At 34.1% G+C, this 24,887-nt stretch overlaps 1 protein-coding gene across 1 annotated transcript in view; it reads left to right on the top strand.

Moving 5' to 3' along the window:
* The window catches only part of CDH10 (cadherin 10), a 196,570-nt gene that overhangs the window by 61,182 nt on the left and 110,501 nt on the right, over nucleotides 1–24,887 (top strand). Inside the window, 1 exon segment of the mRNA XM_037799311.1 lies at nucleotides 13,672–14,028. Within this exon segment, the coding sequence (XP_037655239.1) occupies nucleotides 13,798–14,028 (231 nt within the window). The 5' untranslated portion in view covers nucleotides 13,672–13,797.

Below are 24,887 nucleotides of genomic sequence, written 5' to 3'. Positions count from 1 at the left end.
TCATTCCATAATGGCTAATAATGTTGAGCATCTTTTAATATGCTTATTTGCCATCTGTGCATCTTTATTTTTGAAATGGCTTTTCAAATATTTTCCCATTTTTAATTGCATTGCTTGCTTTTAATTACTGAGTTTTATATGTGTTTTTTTATTGTAAGGCATCAGCATCTTTTTTATTAGATGTTTTAGGTTTAAAGAAAAATCATGCAAAAACTGCAGAGTTCCCACATAGCCCCCTTGCACACACAGTTATTATTAGCACTAAGGATTAATGTTATACTTCTGTTACAATTGATGAAATACTATTATTAAACAATATTATTAATAATTAAACAATATTATTAAAATTATACTATTAGCTGTAGCATATAGTTTACATTAGTGTTCACTGTTTGTATTGTACAAGCCTATGCTACTTTTTAAAAATCTAGTAACATACATACTACCTAAAATTTCCCCTTTTAACCACATTCAAGTATATAATCCAGCGGTGTTAATTACATTCACAATGTTGTGCTACTGTCACCAACATCCATTACCAAAAGTTTTCCATCACTCAAATCAAAAATTCTGTACCAATTAAGCATCAATGCTGCATTCCCTAATCAGATCCCAGACCTTGGAAACCTGCACTCTACTTTCTGACTCTATAAATTTGCTTATTTTAATCATTTCATATCACTGAGATCATTAAAAATGTTTTTGTGTCTGGCTTATTTCATTCAACATGGTGTCTTCAAGGTTCACCCATGTTGTTTTTATGTCTCAACTTCATTCTTTATTCAGCTGAATAATATTCCATTGTATGTATACACCACATTTTGTTTATACATTCACCTGTTCATAGACACTTGAGTTGGCTCCACCTTTCGACAACTGTGTATAATGCTACTATGAACATCGATGTGCAAATCTATTTGAGTCTGTATTTTCAATCCTTTGGTGCCTGTGTGGGTTTGGATATGTTATGTCCCCCCAAAAGCCATATTCTTTAATGCAATCTTGTGGGGGCAGAGTTATTAATCTTTTTGATTAGGGTGTGACCCCTTGATTGAATGTTTCTATTGACCTTGTCCATTCAAGATAGGTCTTGATTAGTTTACTGGAGTCCTTTAAAAGGAGCTCACATAGAGAGCACCTGAGAGAGACTTTTGGAGAGATGCTTGCTGATGCTTGGAGATGCTTAGAGATGCAGACAGAAGAATATTTGGAGATGCTAACCTAAGAGAAGAGGTCCAGAGTTTGCCCTGGAGAAGCTAAGAGAAAACCGCCCTGCCTCCCACCACCAGCCAGTTAGAGAGCAATGTCCTGGGAGAACAAGCAAGAAAGCAGAACAGCTGAGAGAGACATTTTGGAGAAAGCCAATTTGAAACACAACCCAGGAACAGAGGTTCCGCCGATGCCAGCACATGCCTTCCAAACTGACAGAGGTGATCCAGATGCCATTAGCCTTTCTTTAGTGAAGGTATCCTCTTGTTGATGCCTTAGTTTGGACACCTTTATGACCACAGAACTATACATTTGTAACCTAGTAAATCACCTTTATGAAAGCCAATTCATTTCTGGTATTTTGTACAATGGCAGCATTATCACACCAGAACAATGTCTATACCTAGAAGTGGGATTGCCAGGGTATATGGTATTTGTATTCTTCACTTTCTGAGGAATAACCAAACTGCTTTCCACAGGAGTGGCACCATTTTACATTCCCATAAACAATGAACAAGCGTTCCTATTTCTCCACATCCTTTCCAACACTTGTTTCTGTTTTGAGCTGTTTTTTGTTTTTTTTTTTAAGTAGCCATTCTAATAGGTGAGAAATGGTATCTTATTGTGGTTTTGATTTGCATTTTTCCAATGCCTAATGATGTTGAGCTTGTTATGTGCTCAACACATTTGTGTATCTTCTTTAGAGAAATGTTTCTTCCAGTCTTTTGCTCATATTTTGATAGGGTTGTTTGGTTTTGATGTTGAATTATAGGATTTCTTTATACATTCTGGGTATTAAATCCTTATTGGATACGTGGTTTCCAAGTATTTCCTCCCATACTGCAAGTTGTCTTTTTACTTTCATGATAAAGTCCTTTGAGGATCAAAAGTCTTTGATTTTGATATTTTCTCCCACTTTGTGACTTTTCATTTTATTAATGTCTTTTGAAGAGATGGTGCTTTAAATTTGGTACTCAAAATTTGTCAATTAATTTCTAATATTAATCATGATTTATATATTATCTCTAAAGAACTTTACCAAACAAAACCCACAATGTTTGATCCTATGTTTTCTTTTAGACATTTTAGTGTTTTGAATTTTATATTTAGGTCTTTAATCCATTATAAGTTAATTTATATAAGTAGTTCAAGGCTTGATTTGAATTCTTTTGCTTCACCTTTTTTTAATTTTTTAATTTTTGTTTTGCCTCAGGGTATCCAATTGCTCCATTTTCATTTGTTGAAAAGACTATTATCTATCTATTGAATTTTCTTTGCAGCTTTGTAGAAAGCAATTGATCATATGTGTAAGTCTATTTCTGGACTTTCTAATCTGTATGTCTAATCTTTCACTAACATCTGACTACTATCTTGATCAGTGCAGCAATAGTAAGTGTTCTAGTTTGCTAATGCTGCCAGAATGCAAAACACCAGAAATGGATTAGCTTTTATAAGGGGGGTTTATTTGCTTACACAGTTACAGTCTTAAGGCCATGAAGTGTCCAAGGTCACATCAACAATTGGGTACCTTCACTGGAGGATGGCCAATGGTGTCCAGAAAACCTCTGTTAGCTGGGAAGGCACGTGGTTGGCATCTGCTCCAAAGTTCTGGTTTCAAAATGGCTTTCTCCCAGGATGTTCCTCTCTAGGCTGCAGTTCCTCAAAAATGTCACACTTAGTTGTTCTTGGGGTGTTTGTCCTCTGTTAGCTTCTCTGGAGCAAGAGTCTGCTTTCAACAGCCATCTTCAAACTGTCTCTCATCTGTAGCTACTCTCTCAGTTTCTGTGCATTCTTCAAAGTGTCCCTCTTGGCTGTAGCAAGCTCAGTCCTTCTGTCTGAGCTTATATAGTGCTCCAGTAATTTAATTCAGACCTACCCGGAATGGGCAGGGCAATACCTGCATGGAAACTATCCAACCAAAGTCATCAGTTGGGTGGGATGCATCTCCATGGAAACACTCAAAGAATTACAATCTAATCAACACTGATATGTCTGCCCACACAAGATTACATCAAAGATAATAGCATTTTGGGGGACATAGTAATTCAAACTGGCACAGTAGGTATTAAAAAATCACATAATATGAGTTTCCAAAATTTGTTCTTCATTTTATTGATTCTGCTAGCCAGATACATGCTAAGCAGTGTCAAAAATATTTTGGCCATTTTCCTTTCTTTGATTTTACTTCTAAATTTTTTTTTAAGGAAATTGATGACAAAAAAAGCAGCTTGTCAATTTCTCCAAAAAAAAAGCTCTTGGGGTTTTGAATGGCATGGTATTAAATCTTTGGATAATTTGATGGAGAATTAACATCTGAGCAATATTAAGATATAAAAATTTTGAATAAAATATATATCTTCATTTGTTTCTTTTCTTTTTCCCTTTAGGCTTTGTAATTTTCAGCATTTAGATACTGAATGTATTTTGTTTTATTTCTACCTAAGCATTTTATAGTTTTGTTGCTTATCTAAATGGTATGTTTTTTGTTTTTATTTTAATTTATAATTCTGAATAGCTCGTATGTTAAAAGTGTAGTTGATTTCTTATTTGACCTTGTATTCCTGTGAACTTGCTGAACCCATTGATCGGAACTAGAAGCTTTTTTAGTAAATGCTCTGGAATTCACCACATTTAAAGCCATGACATTTGCAAAGAAAAGAGGTTTTATTTCTTCCATTTCAATCTGTATGCCTTTTCTTTCTTTTAGTCTTTTTTTCCTTCTTTTTCTTTTTTTTTAACTGCTTTGGCCAAGATTTCATTTATAATTTTGAATGAAAGTGTAAGAGCGAATATATTCAAAATATGTTCTAATTTCCTTTGTGATTTCCTCTTCAACCTATGAGTTTAGAAATTGATGTTTGATTTTCAAATATTTATGGGTTTTCTGAATATCTTTCTCTTTTTTATTTCTAATTTAAATCTATTCTAATCAGAGAATAATTGTATGATTTCAGTCTTCTTAAATGTGATATGACTTGTTTTATGGCCCAGAGTATGTCCAATGTTAGCACCTGTTACATGTGTGCTTGAAAGGAATATCTATTCTGGTATTATCGAGTGGGATGTTGAATGTTTCAGCTGTAATTGTTGATTTTCTGTATCTCTTTTAGTTCTATCAGCTCTTGCTCCATGTACCTTGAAGTTCTGTTGTTAGGTGCATACACATTTAGGATTGGTATGTCTTCTTTATGAATTGACCCCTTTTCATTATGTAATGTGTTTCTTTATCCCTGGTAATGTTCTTTGTTCTGCAGTCTAATTTGTCTGATACTAGTGCAACTACTGAAAATTTCTTAAAACTAGAATTTACAAGGTTAAAAGTTTCCATTCTTTCAACCTGTCTCAATCCTTCTATTTAAAATGGGTTTCATAGATGCAACATATAGTCAGGTTATACTTTTATTTATTCTGATGTCCTGGTACATTCTAAAATATTAGGCTTGCTAATAAAGGTAAGCACTTTCCTACTCCTATTTAACTGAAGATATAAACCACTGTCAGTTGATTCTGTTTATTCATATGATTTTATCATACTTTTTTTTCCTGGTGATAAGTTCACTTAATAAAGCTAAAAATCACAATTAGCACCTTGCTATTTATATTCATAGACCTTATCTGCACTAATTTTAGCAAGTGGAATAAAAGGGTAGTAAAAAAATATCTTTGATTGGTCCCCAAAGATAGGTAAGTTGATATTTTTTATTTGCAAAATTTCACTTTGCAATCATACTTTACAATACAAACTTAGAATGTACATTTGTACTACATACCAGGAATAGTTAATACTGGGAAAAATAAAAATGGAAAGGACTACTGTAAACTTTATGGTTTTAAACATTATTTTGTTTTTTTTTTTGTGCTTTCTCATCGAGTTTTGTCATCCTTTCCTGATATCAGGTATTTTTATTCTTTAGAGCCTTATTGCAAATTTTGTACTACAGGTGTGAACCCACTATCATATATACTGCCTACTTGGTTTGAATCGGAATGCAAGGATGAAATGTGCAGGTTGAATTGATTAGTCTTTACATGTAATGCCGTGGAAGGCAGAAACTGACACCTTCAGTTTTGCAAAATCCTGTACCTTCTTTTCCGAATCTGTTCTGTATTCCCCCTTGTTTGCCAACAGGTTTATATTTTCCTAGTAGATTTCCTACTACTCTGTTATTAAAAATTAAAATCTATTAAGTATGAGGTATTTTTTTTTTTTTTCAGATTGAACTGGTATAATCCAAGATAAGTTATGGGAATGGTCAGTGGGTTTTGCTTAATAGTGTGATATACATGTTTATAAAAGAATTCAGGAGAAATCTGGAATGATTGCAGGAGTATACCAGGCTAGAAAATTAGGCATTGAGACATATTTCCCCTCTGTGACTTCTTGTACTCTTTCCCTCACTGATTTCTAGGATCAATAAAGTGGAAAAAACTCAAAAATAAAATCTTAGCTTCTTCTCAACTGCCCTCTCCACCTCCAAGTATGTACTACTCTACCTTCCTAGGTGGTGATAAGAGCCAGGAAATATAATAAAACTGCCCTTAATCAGAAATGTTCATCATATAGTATTTAATTTGATTAACTTGTTTCATTAAGGCCATTAAGGACACACACACACACACACACACACACACACACACAACTATAAAATGATACTTTTCCCCAAATTGCAAAATGTCAGAGTACAACATCATGTAATAAGTATCACCATGCAGAAATTGAGTAGGTATAATGTACATGTACAGGGAACAGGGAGCATACACAAATGTTATACCAACTATCTCAGGGAGCTAGGAAATGCTGAGAAGCAACTCTACTTGAAATAGTATTTTGCAATTAACTGACTGACTGGCCCTTAATAAATTGTGGCTTGAATGTCCGGAATTTAATGTACTGCTTTGTTTCTGGCATTGATCTTAGCCCATAAAATTCTTACTGCTGTGATGAAACTTTCTGGTTCCCACAGTAATTGTGTCTAAATATAAGTCAAGTATATAATTCTTGCAGGGGTCCTGCATAATCTCTTTTAACATCTGACAGCCTGAAAATTTTACTTCCCTCAATATGTGTATATTTTTGTCATTGTGATTAGTTTTGTATTACACTGGATTCAGGCACCAAATGATTCAGTAAGGCAGACTTATGAACTCTAATATTTCACAATGGTTAAAATAATAACAGATAATTAATGGTTTCCCCATTGGGGTTTGAGCTAAAGTTTTATTTAGTCAGACTCAGATGCACAAAGCCAAAATTCCTCAAAGCAGTTGGTCATAAAAATTATCACATGAATAATTGCAAGATGCATTTTAGTTGTAATTCCAAGAGGCATATAGGGGATTGATAGTGGTAGGGTCAAGGTGTGATGTTAGTGAGGAGAGAGAGTATAGATAACTAAATTTATCCTCACTTTTTAAGGGAAAAAAAGTTATAGTCTTTTTGAAAAAAATTAATTTAAAACCTTATCCAATTCAAAATTTCCTTCCATCACCCCAATTATTAAAAAACAAGAAAAACTAACTATTGAATCTTTGTTCTCAAGGGAACTTTAGTAACACATTTGTACTAAAAATTCAACAAGTCATTGACATATTTGAAATGAACAGCAATCTGTGGAATTTAGATTTCCGAGCATATTTCTTTTAATGTTTTTAAATAAACTTCCTTTGGTACCAGAAGTCTCCCACTTGTAGTAGCTGTCTTATTCATGCTCAGCAAACTGGAAGCCAAGAATGCTTCATAGATAAGAGCATTCAGCATAAGTTTTAATCATAATAACACCTATTCATTATTAAATTATGTAGGGAATTTCAGAATAGTGCAAGGGGAATCTGGAGACCTGAGTTATATTTCTGCTTATGGCAGTAACTGTTTGAGAGTCAGCACATCACGTAATATTGCATTTGAAGCTGTTCCCATGTATGTCAGATTAAGCCATAGGAGGAAAAAATGTATTTCTGAAGATTGGTTCAAAAGTCTCTGATTATGTGTTTTGTACTAAGGTAAGGTCTCCATTAGGCATAGTGGTCAGAGAGCTTGTAGGGCCCACAGTAATTTTAGGGGCACATGAAAATGTTTTGATTTCTTTAAAAATCAAGAAAAAATAAGTTTTAGGTCGAATAAAATGTTTTAATATGAATATTAATATATTTGTATTTATGCCAATAAAGTCATAAAATATATTTTCTAATATTATTTTGTGAAGGAAAAACTGCCTTGGGCCCATGAAAGTCATAATGTAATCTTGGCATGAGTAGAACATACTCAAGTTGAAGGACTAGGTGATGTGTACTTCAAAGTATAACAAGCCTGGACTTAAATTTGTTTGGAATTAGTCACCTTAAATTGGGTCATATAACTCTAGAGATTAATTTCTTCAATGCATGTGTTCCTTTTTTTTCTTTAGCTTTGCACTTTCTTTTCTTATGACCCATTGCATACTCACGATCGATTATTCCAGTTCATGGGACACTGTTCCATCCCTCTGTACTAGCCCTACTCAATTATACTCCTGTTTGCACTCAAATACATGTATATGTGCCTGTGCAGACAACACACACACACATTAACACACAAATATACATATATACATTGGCTACTCCTCTTTTTGGTCAACTGGGGCATGACTTCTCCCAAAAGACTTCTCAAATCATCTATGTGTGGCTTAGTATCTCTTCTCATATGTTCCTGTTGCTAATTCTTGAATGGTGAAAGCTATTTTTGATTTGCTTGCTTTTGACAGCTTCTATATAGCAGAATACCTGCCATAGAGATTGTGGTCTATGAACATTGCTGAGTGAATAATTCTGGACATCAGTGACCACATCTATAGAATGAGAATTCTGATCATGGCTGTATGTGTTGTGTGGAAAAACAATTTGCACAATAACTGGTTCCTTGGGGATGGTCACTGTATTAGTCAAGTTTCTCCAGAGAAATAAAAGCAATCATATGTACATATACATATATACATATACATATATACATACACATATGTGATTTACATATATGTTATAAATATGTAAATATTAAGAAATTTATTATGGGACTTGGCTCACGTGGCTGTAGCAATTGGCAAGCCCTAATTCCATGGGGCAGGATGCAAGTTGGAGACTCCAATGAAGGGGATGTTGAATTTCCCCAGGAGAAGCAGGTTGCCTGAAGTAGAGATAGAAATTCATCTTTCTGACTTCTGAAATCTTCAGTTCTTGGATTAAAATCTACAACTATTTGGATGAGGAGACTCCTCTTATTGCTGAAGATAATTCCATTGTCGATTGTAGATATAATCAGTCATAGATTCAGTCAACTGACTAAAGGTTTAAATCCATCTGTGAAATACCCTCACAGTAACAATCAGTCCAGTGCTTGCTTGACCAAACAACTGGACAACATCATCTAGCCAAATTAACACATTAAATTAACCATCACAGATAGGTTAATACTGTATGTATTTAAATAACTAATAGATGTTCCAGACTCAAGAGTCTGTACATGAACATTGATAACTTTAAGAATTAAAAGATAAATAAATAAATATGAAAAGCATAAACAGAGACCTCATGTTTTGTTTTTAGTTTAATTGAAAACTATGATGAAAGTAGTGTTTAGCATTGAGTGATACACAAAATAGAAAGTAAACTTCCTCATCTCTCATGCTCTCATGAAGATGAAATTTAACTGATGCAATGCTATTCTAATTTTCTATTTCAGCTATAGAGACACAATCCAGGAATTAATCCTTTATATGTAATGGGTCTCCACATAGAGATAAGAAGGCTATCTGCAAATGGGCTCTTTAGTACTGTGCAAATATGAAAGCATAATTAGAGTTAAAATTAGTTGTGATAAAAGTTCCTGCCTCCTTGACTAAAAGCTTACTATCTCACAAATACATGCCACAAAGATTCTGTCATGATTACTGCGCTTATCCTCATGTAAATTCCTGTATTTATATATATATTTAACTATAAATGGATTTCAAATATGCAATAATAACTCCAAGTAGTTGTATCTCTGATTAATTTGCACAAATGAGTATAACATATAACTTTGCACTTTCAGGTATAATGATAAAAATGGATTTTGCAATACAGTTAACCTGCATTTAAACACAACACGTATAGTGCTTTAGTTTAAAACTACTTAGTAGTTACATGTATAGAATGTCTTTAAAGCGGTAACTTTGAAGGCAAATGATCTTTAATGGATTATTTCTTCCAGCTATGAATATTTGTTCTTGATTTTCCAGTAGTAAGACATTGAATGAGGAATGACGTCTTATCTTGGGGAGGGATTCCAAGTAGAACCCCCAATCTCTTTTCCCTCATCTCTTCACTCATTACCTTTGGGAAGTAGCCCATGTCCTGGGTCAAAGAAAATTGGGTACCAGACGGCTTTTTTTCCTAAACTCTTCAAGTTACCCTGAGAGGATTCTGGCTACCACATCACACATAATGAAATAAATCGAAGCTACAGTAAAACTAGACTTCCAGGAAACAGCAGGTGGGATGTCGCAGCTGTATTAGAAGTTCTAACTTGATTGTGGATCAAGTTACAACTGGGAATGTCAAGCTGCTCAAGTTAAAAAGGCTGCTGAGAGAGTAGCAAGAACTCTTGAGTGCTGTTCTTTAACCTATTAGCAGGAATCTTCTTAGAGATAATGACACCAAGTTTTGTGCCTCATTCACCAATGTTCTTTTCACCTCTGCCATGTGTTTTATCTACCCACTGCCCACGATTTATATGGGTTATATGTCATTTTCAAAATGATTCTGTTAAGATGCTGACACATAGAAAAACCAGATTAGTTTCTGACAGGTTTGTATGCATGTTACATTTCTGGAGAATTAAAATGAATTCTAAACGATTTTGCTTGAAGGGGAATTTTAATCTGAGAAGCATAGCAAGGAGCAGAGATTCTTGGAGACTTTTTCTGCATTGATGACAATCCTAACAATGTTTGATAATTTATCTGAGCCTAGCTAACCTCTGTTTCTCATATTTCCTTCAATGACAATGTATTGATTGCCCGGTTAGCAAATGTATTGCATCAATTCTGTAATGTTAAAAACAAATATGACAGGCGACATGGACACAAAATATGGTCCTTGATATGTTGCTATTATTATTGTTTGTTTGTTTTGTTTTTAGGAAAAGGTCGCAATTTTCCTTCCCATTGAAATATTTTGGGAAGAACAGTAATGTCCAACCCATATCAAGAAACAATTATTGAACACTTTGTGTGAATTCCTATGTTAGTAGCTTTGGATGCAAGACAGACCTCGCTTTAAACTTACATTCTAGACAAAGACACATATGCAAATAACTACTTATAAATATTTGATGTAAAATTATATGTTTTCTATGGTATTAGAGTACAGTAGGTAATATGTAATTAACTCTTCGAAAATATGATCAAGCATATGGACTCATTATTTGAGCCCTTATTATAATGCTTTGATTCAATTATATTATATAGTGCTTTATACTAGATGCATAAAATGGTATCAGTTGCAAAAAAGGAAATATTTAGTGTGCACTGACTTATTTTAATTGTAAAAATACACCTGGAAAATGTCTCTTCATTTTGCAATGTTGGAATTTCAGTGGACTGTATTGGTGGTATGAAATTCCAAAAAATTAAAATTGCCCCTCCCCCCATGTAGATTTGGATTTGGTCTCAATAATCTCTAGCATTATCTATTATTGCTACAAATGGTGAATTTTTTTCTTTAAAGTTCATTATGGTCCTAATCAATGTAATCAATTCTCTAATGAAACACTAGTTCATTTTATTAGCTAAGGTTGGATTGTAGCTTAATTGATCAGCTGTGATATATGGGGACTTAATAAGTAATTAAGATGTGCCCTGGTGCAAATTGCATTATATTCAATGACCTACTGTTTTGGGTTGGGTATATAATAAAATTAAAGGTTATAGAGAAACTAATGGTTGTGATAAACATTTCACAAAAAATTGTGAAAACCCCATTACGGTGAAATTGAAATAAGGTTCAGTGAGACAGACACTTTAAAATGTACATACTTTGTTTCATATACTTTTGTTTGTATTCAATCATGTTATTGTTTGAAATGGTTTTATCAAGTGGTCTTTTATGTAAAATATAATTTAAATAAATTTACTTATTTTAAAACAGTATTAAAAATGTATTATACTTAGGATTCCTCAGGAAATTCGTCACTAGATAATAGAAATTAGAACAAAAACAAAATAACTTACAGATACAATCACCACCTCCTCACTCCCAAAATATTGGTGTTTGGTCTTTCAACATTATAGGCAATAATTAATTATATTGAAAATGATCTCCAATATAGCATATAGCTGCTGGAATTTTTTTTAAAGATAAATGAAATGAGAACAACTATTGCTTTACCAAGTTTTAAAGTTTTTGTAGAAGAAAGCAGAAAGCCTCAATTTCATGAGCACCCAATCCCCACATCCCTAATACATAAAAGACAAACAGCCTTTTGGTAAATGTTCCTATTATTTCAAATCCAATCAACTTAGATTTCTGCAAAATCAGTATTTGGTTAACATAAGACCATTTTATGCATGAAATAATTTCTCTACTCTAAGGATAGTATTACATGATTTATTTTAATACAGTTTACATCTGTCATATTTTTCACATGTCATTTAATACACTCAAGAGAAATATTGGTTCACCAATCTAATTTCTAAAGCACTTTTGCATTAGCCTTTAAATCCTCTTAACAGTAAAACAAAAAGAGTAGACAGATTGCTTACAAATCATTGTGGATGATTGTATAAATGTAAATGTCAGAGTACTTAGAATATATTGCTAAACTAGAGAAGAGGAACTCAATCTTCTCGGTCCCCAAACTATTTTTTTATACAAATATGTTATCTCATTCTGAAATAATATTCAAACCTAAAAAACTACACGGATAATTTAAAAATAAAAGTAATATCCCAACAATAGTTTATATGAAGAATAAAATGGAAATAATTACCATATAAAATGTACATTTCCATACATAAATTCTAAGGCATAAAAACATAGAGGAGGTTATGGTAATCAGATTATTTACACAATTTATAATTCATTCATTCATTTGTGCAAACCATTGGTTAAGCATCTAGTATGTGCAAGATTCTGTTCTAGGCAATGTGAATGCAGTGGCAAAGAAAAGAGCAAAATTCCCTCTTTGTTGAGATTATAACAGGAAGACAGTATATATACAGAATAAATAAAACACATAGAGTATCTTGGATAGTGCTAAGGAGAAATATTAAGCAGAGGTATATGAAATGTCAAGGAAGGTTTTAATGAAAGACCTGAAGGAAGCCAAGGACTTAGCTGGGTGGGTATCTATGGTAGCGGCATCCTAGGATAGAGAAACAAGTATAACAATGCTGGTTGTGGAGGGGACCCTTTCAAGTGTAAAGCAGATTGAAGCCAGAAATCCCCTGTGACTGGAGCGGAGTCAGTGGAGTAAGGGAAGGAAGTGAGATGTGAGGTCAGAGAGGTGATGGAAAGTCATAGAATTGGGTGCAGCATTGGAGGTCCTTTTTGGTTTTGTTTTTGACTCAGAGTGAAATAAGAAGCCGTTGGCATGGCATGTGCGGTGAAGTGGCACAAACTGATTTACATCTAATGGAGTTGCATTGGATAGTTTTTATGAAAAGAATTGCAGGGAGTGGGTGGAGAGCAGTCAGGAGGCTATGCCATAGTCAGGCTGAGGCATCATGGAGTTGTCCACCAGGGTAGTGGCAGTCTGTGCGGTTACAAGTGGACAGAAGTGGACAGATTGTGCCAGCATGTCAAAGGTATAGCTGCAAACTTGTTTAAATCCTCAAACACAATAGGATTAGTTATTTACAAATAGGTTCATTTTAGTAGTGATTTATTAGTATTCTGGGGAACTCTACGTATTCCACAAACTGATGTGAGAGTGGGGGGAGGGGCGATCTTCAAGCAAAGTCACTTCATTTTTGCTTTAGCATTACCTTTGGGTAGGATTACATTTTAAAATACGTTGCCACTGTTCAAAATAAATTTAAATATATTGTTGCACCACAGAATGCATATCCCCTGCAGTTTATTAAAATATTATCTTGTTTTAAAATTTTCAGTTTATGTTGAATTTCTTTGACATGCAATATGAGCCACATTTCAACTCTGTTTGGGATTATCAGTCCTAAAAATCATTGAAGTCTCACACAAAATAAAAAAGAAACATGAACGATGCCCCTCTTTAGAATTTGTTTTGAAAGACATTGCTACAATTATCTTTTCTTAATTTGTAGGCATGCTACTAGATAACTAATCATTATTTTCTGAAAAGAGGAACAGTAAGTATTTTTGGTTGTAATTAGTTAAATAAATCATTGTCACTTTACATTTAAATTGACAGATAACATTCATAATATTGCCAACTGATTTTTTTTTTTTTTAATTTGTGTTTGTTTGAAGCTGTTGGAAACATGTTCAAACCATCGATGAACTGTTGGAAACCAGTTGAAACACAATAAAATCCAACCCAGTAAAATAGGACTACTTTCTCTTTCATCTACGTTGGAATTTTCCAAGAAGTGAACTATGACAATGTATCAATTTTTACAACTGTTTCTCCTCTGGATATGCCTGCCAAATTTATGTTCTCCAGAGATATTGTTCAGAAGGACTTCTGTGCCCCAACCAAGAATTTTAGGTGGACGTGGACCAAGAAATGATGGCAAAATTCTGCACCGTCAAAAACGTGGCTGGATGTGGAATCAATTTTTCTTGCTAGAAGAATATACAGGATCTGATTATCAATATGTAGGCAAGGTAAGTCTGTAATGAAATGGTAAATGCTTATGTAGTTTCTTTACATGTCTTATTAAGGAATATTTCAATGTGCCATCATTGTTATAGATTTGATTCTCTAAATATATTGAAAGCATTTTTGTTTATTGAATAAAAATTGTAGTTTGAAAAATGTATAATGGATATACCATGAGAAATATAGGAACTCATTTACTAGAATTCATTCTGCTTGCTATCTTGGATTAAAGAGGTACTAAAAATCACAATTGTAGTGAAAAAGCTGTAATAGTGAGAATACTATGTATCAAGGTAGCCATTTATGTATATTTAGATAGAGAGAAAGAGAGCTTGAGCTAGAGATAAGTAGATAGAAAGAGACAGAGAGAGAGAGAGAGAGAGAGAGACATGAAAAAACTTCCAGATAAGTCCAGGTAAAAAATATTTGTCAAATATTCTGTATATTATTATTCTGTTAAAATGCTGAACTAAAATAAATAGAGAAAAATCTGGATATAAACATGTATAATTTTCTCTGTGTGCCTTTTTGTATTTGGTAGGTTTTTCAATGTACATCCATTGCATTTATAATAAAAAATATAATGTTTTCATACTGAAAACACAGAATTAATTCTAAGGAACTGTGTTAATGGATTTCATGACTTGTTAATATAATTGGTGTTTAATTTTTTTTAAAATTGAAATTACTTTATGTGATAAATTAAATTTTGTATTATAAAAATGTTGACACAAGAGAGTCCAAATAATTATTTTATCTTTACCACATTGAAGGATTTCAATGAAAGAACCACTTAAAGCTTAACATATTATTAGTTTTACAGATTCATACAATTAATAATTCATGCAATTAGTTATTAAATAAATTCATTAAATATTCAAGCAAATAAATTAATTTAATTATTTATTTAAAGAACACCCCACATACATGTAAAATTCAACATGTATTTACTAAATTAAATACTGTGACAGATATGATATTTACAAAACCACTGATTGCAGGAACATGTGTAGAGTAGTTTAATGGACTTCTGTAGTTTTGGAAGAGAAGGTAATGAGGTAAGTTTTCCCCAGTGGAAAAAAAAAAAAAATGAGGTAAATATGCCATATGATATGCATGTTCTTAAAAACCTGGTATCATGTCATGGAAGAGAAATCAAAGCTGAAGAAGTTAGGGACTCAGGTAAAAATTAAAACCGTAATAATTTAGAGATTACTAAGGGAAGATTTATAAACTGAGAAGAGGATCAAGACAGGAAATCAAATATGCTTATGCTTGGGGACCAGCAAAGAAAAGAGAAAAGGAGCCTTCAGAGAGCTATCAAGAGTAGCTGTCAGTGACCCCTATGGAGGAGAGGGTTGAACAGAAGAGAGAAAATCTCCAGCATCACTTATCCTCTTGTAAGAAATTGGAAACTTCTTGAGGTGCAATACTTAGGACAGAAGGCGAATTCCCGTGGGGAGTTGTGGCTGTAGCTGTTCTTCTACCTTTTCTTCCTCCTTCTCCTCTTCTTTTCCTCTCTCTCCTCCTCCACCTCCTTTTACTTCTGCCACCACTGCTGCTGCTGCTGCGTTTTCTCCTCCAACTCCTCCTCTTTCCTCTTCTTCTTCGTCTGTGTCTTCTTTGTCTTTTTTACTTCTGCCTCTGCCTCTGCTTCTGCTTCTGCTTCCACTTCCTCCTCCTCTTTTTCTTACTGTTCCTCTCCTCCTCTGCTTCCTTCTCTCTTCCTCCTCCTCCTGCTTCTGCTCCTCTTCTTCCTTTACCTTCTTAAAGTCAGGGAAAATAGCACACTTTTTCAGCAGAGATGTAACTGGGACAGAAGGAAAAATGCCACAGTTGGGGAAAGTTAAGTTCAAATTGGGGACGTGAGTATAAATACAATGAGGCCATCAAATTTGAAATGTGATCAATTAACTGAAAATCCTTTTGAATGATTGTAAAATTTAATATAGTTTTAATGAGAATATGCATAATATATTTGGTAAAAATCATTATATGACTTTCTAAGTAAATTCTTACAGCATGGGAATAGAAAGCATAAAAGCAGGTGTCTGTTTTCAATTAAGAATCAGAATGGGAGGCACATTGAAAATTAAGTATTCTTAAGTGCTCAGAAGGACATGGTTAAGATGATTTTCCAATAAGTGTAATTTTGGAAGTAAGGAAAATGTGGCCAGAAACTTACTAATGACTGGAAAGAAGGGATAATTTGCCTCTAGGGATGATTAAAACAAACAAACAAAACCCCTAAAATGTAAGCTTCATCAGGTTATGAAATGGGAGAGGGTATGGGCAGTGGCTGGAAACCATCATGCCAGTGTCTTGAAAAGGGGATTATTCCGTGTAATGCCAAGAGACAGCTACTTTTTAAGATGATTGAAAAATGAAGAAATTGCAACTGTGAACTTATAGCTTGTGGTCCCTGATGTATGGTAAACTGAAATAGGGGCTAAGGAAAATTGCCTAACCTATTTCTCATTGTTGTTGACTGCAGTGAAAAATGTGCAGTGGTACATTTAAGAATTGTTTAATATTCCACAGAATGATAAAGGAAATACTCATTATTTAAAAATATGACCAAGGCTAAAAAAATTGGTTAGGTATAAGAAAATTATTCCAGATATATGTATTTTTTTTTAATCCCTCTATGTACAGAGTTATGTAAGGAGAAAACAGATTGGAAGACAAGCAGGTAAAAGCAGTTTACTTGCTGTGATGTGATATGTATAAAGAAGAGTTTTCATTCTGCTTAATTATGAAAGTTAGTGAGCAAAATTAATTTTGGTTGGAGAAAAAAGGAGAGGTGCAAAATACAAGTAACGATGAATGCTTTTGTCATGAGATTTTATTAATTTTCAATTTTCCCATTTGGCACACTTTGAATCTAATCCAAGTAAGCTGAGTCTTGGCACATTTGCACACTTAAGAAGAAATTAATTTTAATGGTCACAGTGTTATTTTTATGGATGGTATATGAAAATAGGCCACATCAAAAAAGAGGAAATCAGGCATGCTAATAAAAGAAAAACACATAATCACGTGTTAACGCTATAAAATTATTATGGATACATTCCCATGTTGGCTACTTCTGCATTAACCTAGTATTTAATATCTTCTTTTAAATAATTAAAATTGTGCTAAAAGTCTTTGTCTTCTGAGAAAAATACATTTTGAGGAGAATGTGTTTTCACTGATTTTTAAACAGTTGGCTATGTTTTGTCATATTTCATTTATGTCAGTCTTTGTTTGATGACTGGTAAGAATGGAAAGAAGACACTAACTCTTAAATGACATATTGACTAAATTTTTCTCCCTTTGTCACATACGTGTTTCCCAGTCTTTTCCTTACTCCATGTATTTCTCTCCATTTCTCCCTATTCTGAGCTCCAGCAGTGGGATATCTATTAGTATTTCCCCATATGTTTAGTAATTGGGCTATGGACTGCTCCTACATACAACCTAACTTAGAGACCTTAAATCCCTTAGTCTCAATATCACATACCTACTTTAAGGGGACTAAAAACTGAAAGAGGAATTTCTTAAACCTCTGCCTCACTTCCTTTGCCTTCATTTCCCCCAATCTCTGATGCTAACTGATGGCCAAAAATAATTCTTTGGTCAGTCATAGGAGGTCTGAGAATATATAGAGTTATAGGAACCGGTGGGGAGCCCTGGGTGCCTGTGCTTTTGGAAGATTCTTCAGGGTTTGCTTTGCCTTAAAGTATATTCCATAGTTGGATGAATTATTCTGTGGTGGACTTGAATGTTTATTTAGTACTCAAGACTATTCTGCACCTCACTCACATTGTTTGAGTTCCAGATAAAGCTGCCAAAACCTCTCCAGCCCTCTTTCCACAGGGAAAGACATCTTACTTTCTGTTCTCCTGGTAACTAACTTGCTCCCAGAACTTCACAACTCTTGCAAGGAAAACAAATACGAACATATGGTCAGTATGTTCCTAAATGCTTCCACATAAATTATGTAGTGTGGGCTTCATGGCAACAGTACCCCCTGTTTAGAGACGATGAGACTGAGTTTCAGATTAAATAATTAAGCCTGTGACAAAGCCAGAATTAGAATTTAGGTTCATATGACTCCAAAGCCCTTGTTTATTCTACTACATTCAGTGTCTTGTAAATTAAAGTGCATCTTTCTCTTACTGAGGTGAATTTCTTTCTACTATTATCTTTAGTCAAATTAGACCTTTGGCGTTATCCTGGACTCCTCTGGGTCTTTTGCCTGTGAATCCACAGAGGTCTTTCATGGGGTATGTTCCTCAGCAAGTTTTAATTTCTCCTAACCAAATTCCATCTCTTCCTTAACCTGGTTTTGCAATTCTCTTTTCTCATAGCTACTGTGTAGCAGTTTAAGATGTAATTTCTTCTCTCTTCTATTTCTCTTTACCATTGTATTTTCCACATGTTTTTTTCCTATTAAGTTACCATACATGCTGACTCTTTGAGCAGCTGCTATCTGAGGAGAAGGGGACAGGCTTCCTGAAGGTCACAAGGACGGTCATTTCCTGCCCAGCCCTTCATCCAGAAGACACAATGCAAATACTCCATGTAATTTTTTTTTCAGTTTTTTTCACAATAAAAACATCTCTCACCAGGAGCAAATCAGCAGGGAGCATCTTATTTTGTTAGTCCTTGAACTTTTTCTACAAATAGAAAATTTATTTTTCTTCTCTAATGTTATAATCTGCATTTATACCAAGTTTTGATACCTATAATTACCCCATCATCATATCATAAGGAAACATTCCTAAGAAAAGCAACAGGGAGTGCAGAACATCAAAAACATGTTTGTTCCAAGTGGCTCTTAAGTTATTGAGAGCAATTAAAGGCAGCTTGTATGAGTCTCAAATAACCCAGCTCCATAGTCTGGCCAAAGTTAACATGGAACAGTGGATATGTTTTGAAAAATAATGTAATAAAAAGCTGGTTTTAGTTTCCTAGGGATGCTGTAACAAAGTACCACAAACAGGAAGGCTTAAGAGAGAAGTTTATAGTCTCACAGTTCTGGAGCCTGGAAGTCTGAAATTAAGGTGTTGGCAGGGCTGTGCTCCTTCTGAAGTTTCTAGAGAAGAATCCATGCCTCCCTCCTGCCTCTCTCCAGGCTTCTCTCTGTGACTCCAGTGGTTCTTTGGCTTGTGTTTGCTTCTGCCTCTTTCCTTACATGGCTGTCTTTTCTTTGTGTGTCTCCTCTCCCCTTCCTATAGGGACACCAATCATATTGGAATCATGTTCCTCTACTCCAGTATGACCACACTATGACCTAATTCCATTTGTAATGACCCTGTTTCCAAATAAGGTCACATTCTGAGGGGCAAGGTATTAGGACTAACATATTCTGTGGTGTGGGTGGCACAATTCAAATCTTAACAAGGTTCTAAAGACCATTCACCATCTACTCTGTTCTGAACCCAAATCATCTACCCTTCACATATACCATTTTGGTCACTCACTGTTGGAAAGCGTATGACTTGCAAAGAAGCCCAATAATCAGCAACTCTGAGTTCATAAATGATTGAGTGGTGCCATCCACCAAAGCCCCTTTTCTATGGTACAGGGTCAGTGGAAGAGTGACAGTCCCCCTGGGTGTCATATTAACTGGATAAATGTAGTTCACCAGCCCCAGCAGTCCTGGTGCACAAACACAATTGGTATATTTTGCTGAGTCTCCATAGTCCTCTACCCATTCCCTCCTTCCTTTTCCCTCAGAAATTATTTCCTAAAATCAATTTTTTCAATATTAATACACCATAAACATAAAGAAAAAAGAGAAAAGAGAGAGAGAATGTACAGCAGCTAAATTGTCATTGCCATGACTCCTTTATTTTGTTAAGAAACCCAACCAACTCAAAGCATTTCTTTGTTCAGCTCTCACTGACCAGAAAGTATTTTTCTCTGAATCATTCATCAAATGCATTCTATGCAAAAATATATTAGGGGTAAGTTTTATTTATTCTTTTCAGTGAGATATCCACAACACCGGCCTCTTAAGAAATTTCCTAGATATGAGTTAGTACCTGCTCCACTTTCTTCACCTTCTTAAGCTAAGGGATCAAAGTTGAACTTTGAGGGATCTACTATTGAATTTTGTTATCTTCATATTTAAATCTTGTATAAATATTTTTAAAAGTCCTAATTTAGGTATGAAAAAGATTATGCTTATAAACTCTTTATTTATTAGTTTAATAAAAATTCTTCTTACATAAAGTTTCTATCTATAGGTTCTCTAGTGCCTAATCCAGTTACCCTAGACAAATAATTTCAAATTTCTAGGCTTCTAGATTTTTAGATTTTCTAGAGTTTAGATTCTTTAAATCTAAAGAAAATAACACAAACTAAATGCACTTTAATTTGCTTTTACCTGTAAAAGCACACAGTTCTAAGTGAATTACTAATTTTATTTACTATAAAAAATGCATGCATTTTACATAACTGTTCTCAAGTGGAAAAAATCATATTAAAATAGATTTCTAATCAAAACCAGAGATAGAAAAGGACCCCTAAATACCAAAAAAAAAATAATAACATAGTGGCTGTCATAAATCTGATTCTGAGACATTATAGTAAAATTGTTCACTCTAGGAAGTAAACACATAATAATTATTTTTGAATAATCAGGGTAACTGTTTATATTGTTTTGATATAATGAAAATGTAAGCTATCAAGACACATAAAAAGAGTTTACCATTCTTGCACCCTTGAGGCCATTTAAACCTAATATTGCCTCACTGATAATTTCCTTTAAACTCAAAATGCATCTGACATAAATCCCTAAATTTTTATTTGTAAGCCTTGCTGAGTTCACATTTGTTTAGCTGTCTTAGAAAAACAGGAACAATGTGCAATTATTTCTTAACTTCATATCCCTTGTTCTCAAGAATTAATGGATTAAGGTGGCTGTAGCAATAAGGATTGCTTTTCATTTCAGCAGATTTAGAATCCTGTTAGTGCATAGACTTCTCCTTTCCTCTGATAATCACATAAACTGCCCTTCTGACAAAGAGCCAGATGGTTTCCCCTCATCTACTGTAGCTTTGTCCTTCAGTAATTTATAACCTGGGGCAGACTAGTCATTTTCTTTCTTGAGTGGCCAATGAAAACTTTCTCCTGGCTCCTAACCAGCTTCTTCTGTTACAAACAGATGCATCAGCTGTTTGGAAACAGCATTTTGCTGGTCGTTTGAGCTCTGGTAGCTCCATTTACCCTCTCTGAGTCTATACAGTATCCCATGATTGAAAATGATGTTTTCATTTTCATTTCATATGTTTCCTAGTTGATCTTAACTCTATACCTGCAGTGCTAGATGATTTGCTCACATGCAACATATCCCTGAATGAGCATAATGAGTTCAAAACACCCAAGATCAGTGATTCTCAATTGGTGAAGGTTTTGCCTCCCACAAGACATTCACCAGTGTTGGATACATTTTGGCTTTCACAACTTGTAGGGGGCTGGCTAATGACATCAGTTGGCATCCAGGGATGCTGCTAAGACCCAGGGCAGCACACCACAGAATATTCCAGCCATAACTGTCAATAGGGTTGAGGTTGAGAAATCCTGTCATAGATATCTATTGTCTTCCAAAGCCTTTTGAAAATTTCCTAAGCAGTTCAATCTTTATTCTACATCTTTATGCCTTCTTACCTCTGAATCTGCTCTTAATTATGATTATGTTTCCTCCCTTTAGAGTTGCCATTAATATTTGGTTTTCTCAGCTTGGATTTCTCCGAAGGTCTGCCTTACTCATGCCCTCTCTAATCCTTAAGGCTCCAGCCTGCTGACCATCCTTCTTTCCAGACTTGTGGGCTTCCCAAACACACTATAAATGGAGCATTTATTCATTCTTTCACTTAATAACTAGAGCACATTCTCTGTAGTTCTCTAGGTATTAAGCACAGAGTGGTGAAAATATAATTTCTCTGCTCACATTATGCCTGCCTTTTAAGGAAGGAGAAAATAACAAATAAGGCCAACAGGAAATTATGGGAATCTTTTTATCTCAGGTGCAGCACAGGCCCCCAAAACTCCAGACAAAACAACAGATACCAAATATCCCCATGTTCCAACTCTGTAGTACTTGGAAGTTAGATGGAAGTAAAACAGCACTGGCATTTCCAGCATGCAAAGCAATGTTATGAAATGTTAAAATTGGTGGGTCATATAACATTTTCTTTCTTTTTTATTTATATGTTTATTTCTTTGGAAAGATTTGTGGATTTGCTTTGCCTCCTATAGAAGTGGTAATGGAAATTACTAGAGGAAAGAATGCCCAGAAACTCAAAAAAATATATATTCAAGTCAGAATAACACAACTTCAAGCATATACAAAACCCAGAAATGCCAACTGTATCCATCACATTAGACTGTGTCCTTTTTACACTTAATGTTTACACCCATGCACACAGTCTTAGAGGAGTTATAAAAAAATGCCACAAGCTGGAACAGAAGCAGGTGGAGCTAGAATTGAGAGAAGCTGACATGATAGAGGAAGATGCTTCCTAAAGTGAAGTAGACTCAGCTAGGCAAGTGGAGAGCTTCACTTAAATGAGGGTTCAGAGTTGAAAACACTCTGTTGGAGATTTCAATAACTGAAATGAGACAGTTCTTGAGACCAAAAGTCCCCAGTTGATTTTTTTAATTATCTAAACATGACCAAAAGGGCCTATATTAAATAATGTTTAGCTGATCACCATAGATCTACTTTTAGTGGTGGGTTGGGGATGGGGAGTGGGGTGGAGTTGGGATAGAGTTATTTTCATTTAACCCTTTTAATTGCAACCATTAAATAAAATGAATGGAGTATGATGCAAATGAATACACCAGATAATTTTAATTTAATCAAATCTTGAAGATAATAAATGAGGTTGATGTGGTAGGGACTGACAGAGACTCAACATTAAATTTTTTAAAGGCTCTCTTGATGAAAGGGGCATTTGAATGAAAATAGACATTATTTCCCTCACATGTAAGGAACACAAAAAAAGGAAGCTGCGTTAGAGTTTGCAAGGAATTTTTTTATTCTAATCCTTAAGCAAGATGATATTAAAGGCCTTTTTAAATGGGGGTATGTCCTGCAAAACCCTGGTAATATTCCCAGTAGACCTCCCCTCGATTTTTAATTCTTAAGCTTCATACCATCTATATATCTCTCAATAAAATGATATTTTTGTCAGTAATTACATTAAAAAGATATGCTTACATCCTCAAAACTCAATATAATATTTTTAACAAAGTAGAGTACAATAAAATCTTGAATTGTATTCTACATGCACTTGGTAGAAATTCAAAACTATGCGTAGATGATTTGAAAATTATAATGAGCGTCAATGGAAGGAATGTGCATCTAAGATTTTGAAGGCACTTAAAGAAGCCGTGGTAATAAGTTTTCAAAACTTATCTTGACACGGAAAACAGTCTCCAACTCATATTCTGTGAATTCTTCTGAAAAAAATGTCATATTTCAGCTGTTTATTGGCTTAAATTCCATCACCCAATTACTCAGAGTGGTGTCTCTGCCAAATAACCAAAAAATCTCCAGTGACCCTGAGTTTTCTTTCAGTTTTCCTTTCCAAGCTATTGCTACTATTTACAACCCAGCATCACTGACTTAGCACCAAATCTTGTTTGTATGTGTTTGGTTTTCCTGAATCCAGTGCAGCAGATGGATGGAGTTCTCATCCATACTAGCTGAGCTTGTGAAGGAAGATGGTAAAAGAATAAGGAAAGAACAAAGACATAGGCTTTGATGATGTTTATTCCTAAAGGTAGAAATAGTCATGAAAGAGTCTAGAGATTTGCTTTGCCTCCTATAGAAGTGGTCTAGGGCTATAATAGTGACCAAAGGAGAACAACATTCCAATGAATCAGTGACTAATATTGTTGAATGAGGCACACTCATCAAGGAGACTGGTGTGGTAATTTAGATGTCAGTGGAGACCTAGAAGAGAGCTGTTTAGTGATCTGTAGAAATTGAAGTCAGAATACTTTCATTTAGCCTGAAAGAAGACAACACATCAGTTTCTCAAAGGCATGTTATTAAGAAGATAAAATGAGTGAAGAGCAAAAGATATTTTGAAATGGTGAAGAGCTAATGATATAATTATGATGTGAACAGAAAGAAAGGATATGAAAGTGATCATTGGATGAGATCAATCTTGTTAAAAATTAGAATTAAAAATGTTTATATTAATCTGACAGCCAGCAATATATAATAATTAAACAGAAAAATATTACCATTTAAATAATCAATAAGAATGAAACAATTTTAAAAAAGACCTTTCTCACCAGTAATATTTAACATTCTTCTGGAAGCAAGATAGAGATATAAATACTATCTCATAATATTTTTGTGAGAATCAAATTAGATCATATACAATATTTTGAAATATCCTGACAATCATATCTCTAGAGTTTATTTGTATTTATTTAATTTCATATTCCCCCAAACCTAATGAGGTTGTTTCAATTATTATCTCTCAATTACAAAAAATGAAAAAGCTGTCCATATTGTCTAAGTAAGTTGTGTAAAGGCAAACATCTGTTTAATTATAGAGGTGGGATTGTAATCCAGAAAGTTTGACTCCAGGATTTATACTAACCAACATTATACCTCATTACACCATTATTATTAATAATATTGTCCCTATTGTTAGTAATATTAAGTTGGCATTATCTCACCAAAGAATATTATATTCTTTTTAAAGTAGTGTAATGATGCATAAATTAGCTGACTTTCTTTTCTGAATATACCAGTACCAAACTAAGATTGCTTAGGAAACAGGGATATTTTTACTACTTCATAGAGAAGTCAACATTAATTTTTAGTTATGTGTGTATAATTTGATTTAGA

This window comes from Choloepus didactylus, chromosome 11 (genome assembly GCF_015220235.1).
Source record: "Choloepus didactylus isolate mChoDid1 chromosome 11, mChoDid1.pri, whole genome shotgun sequence".
Lineage (NCBI taxonomy): Eukaryota > Metazoa > Chordata > Mammalia > Pilosa > Megalonychidae > Choloepus > Choloepus didactylus.
This window is presented reverse-complemented; position numbering and strand designations above follow the sequence as displayed.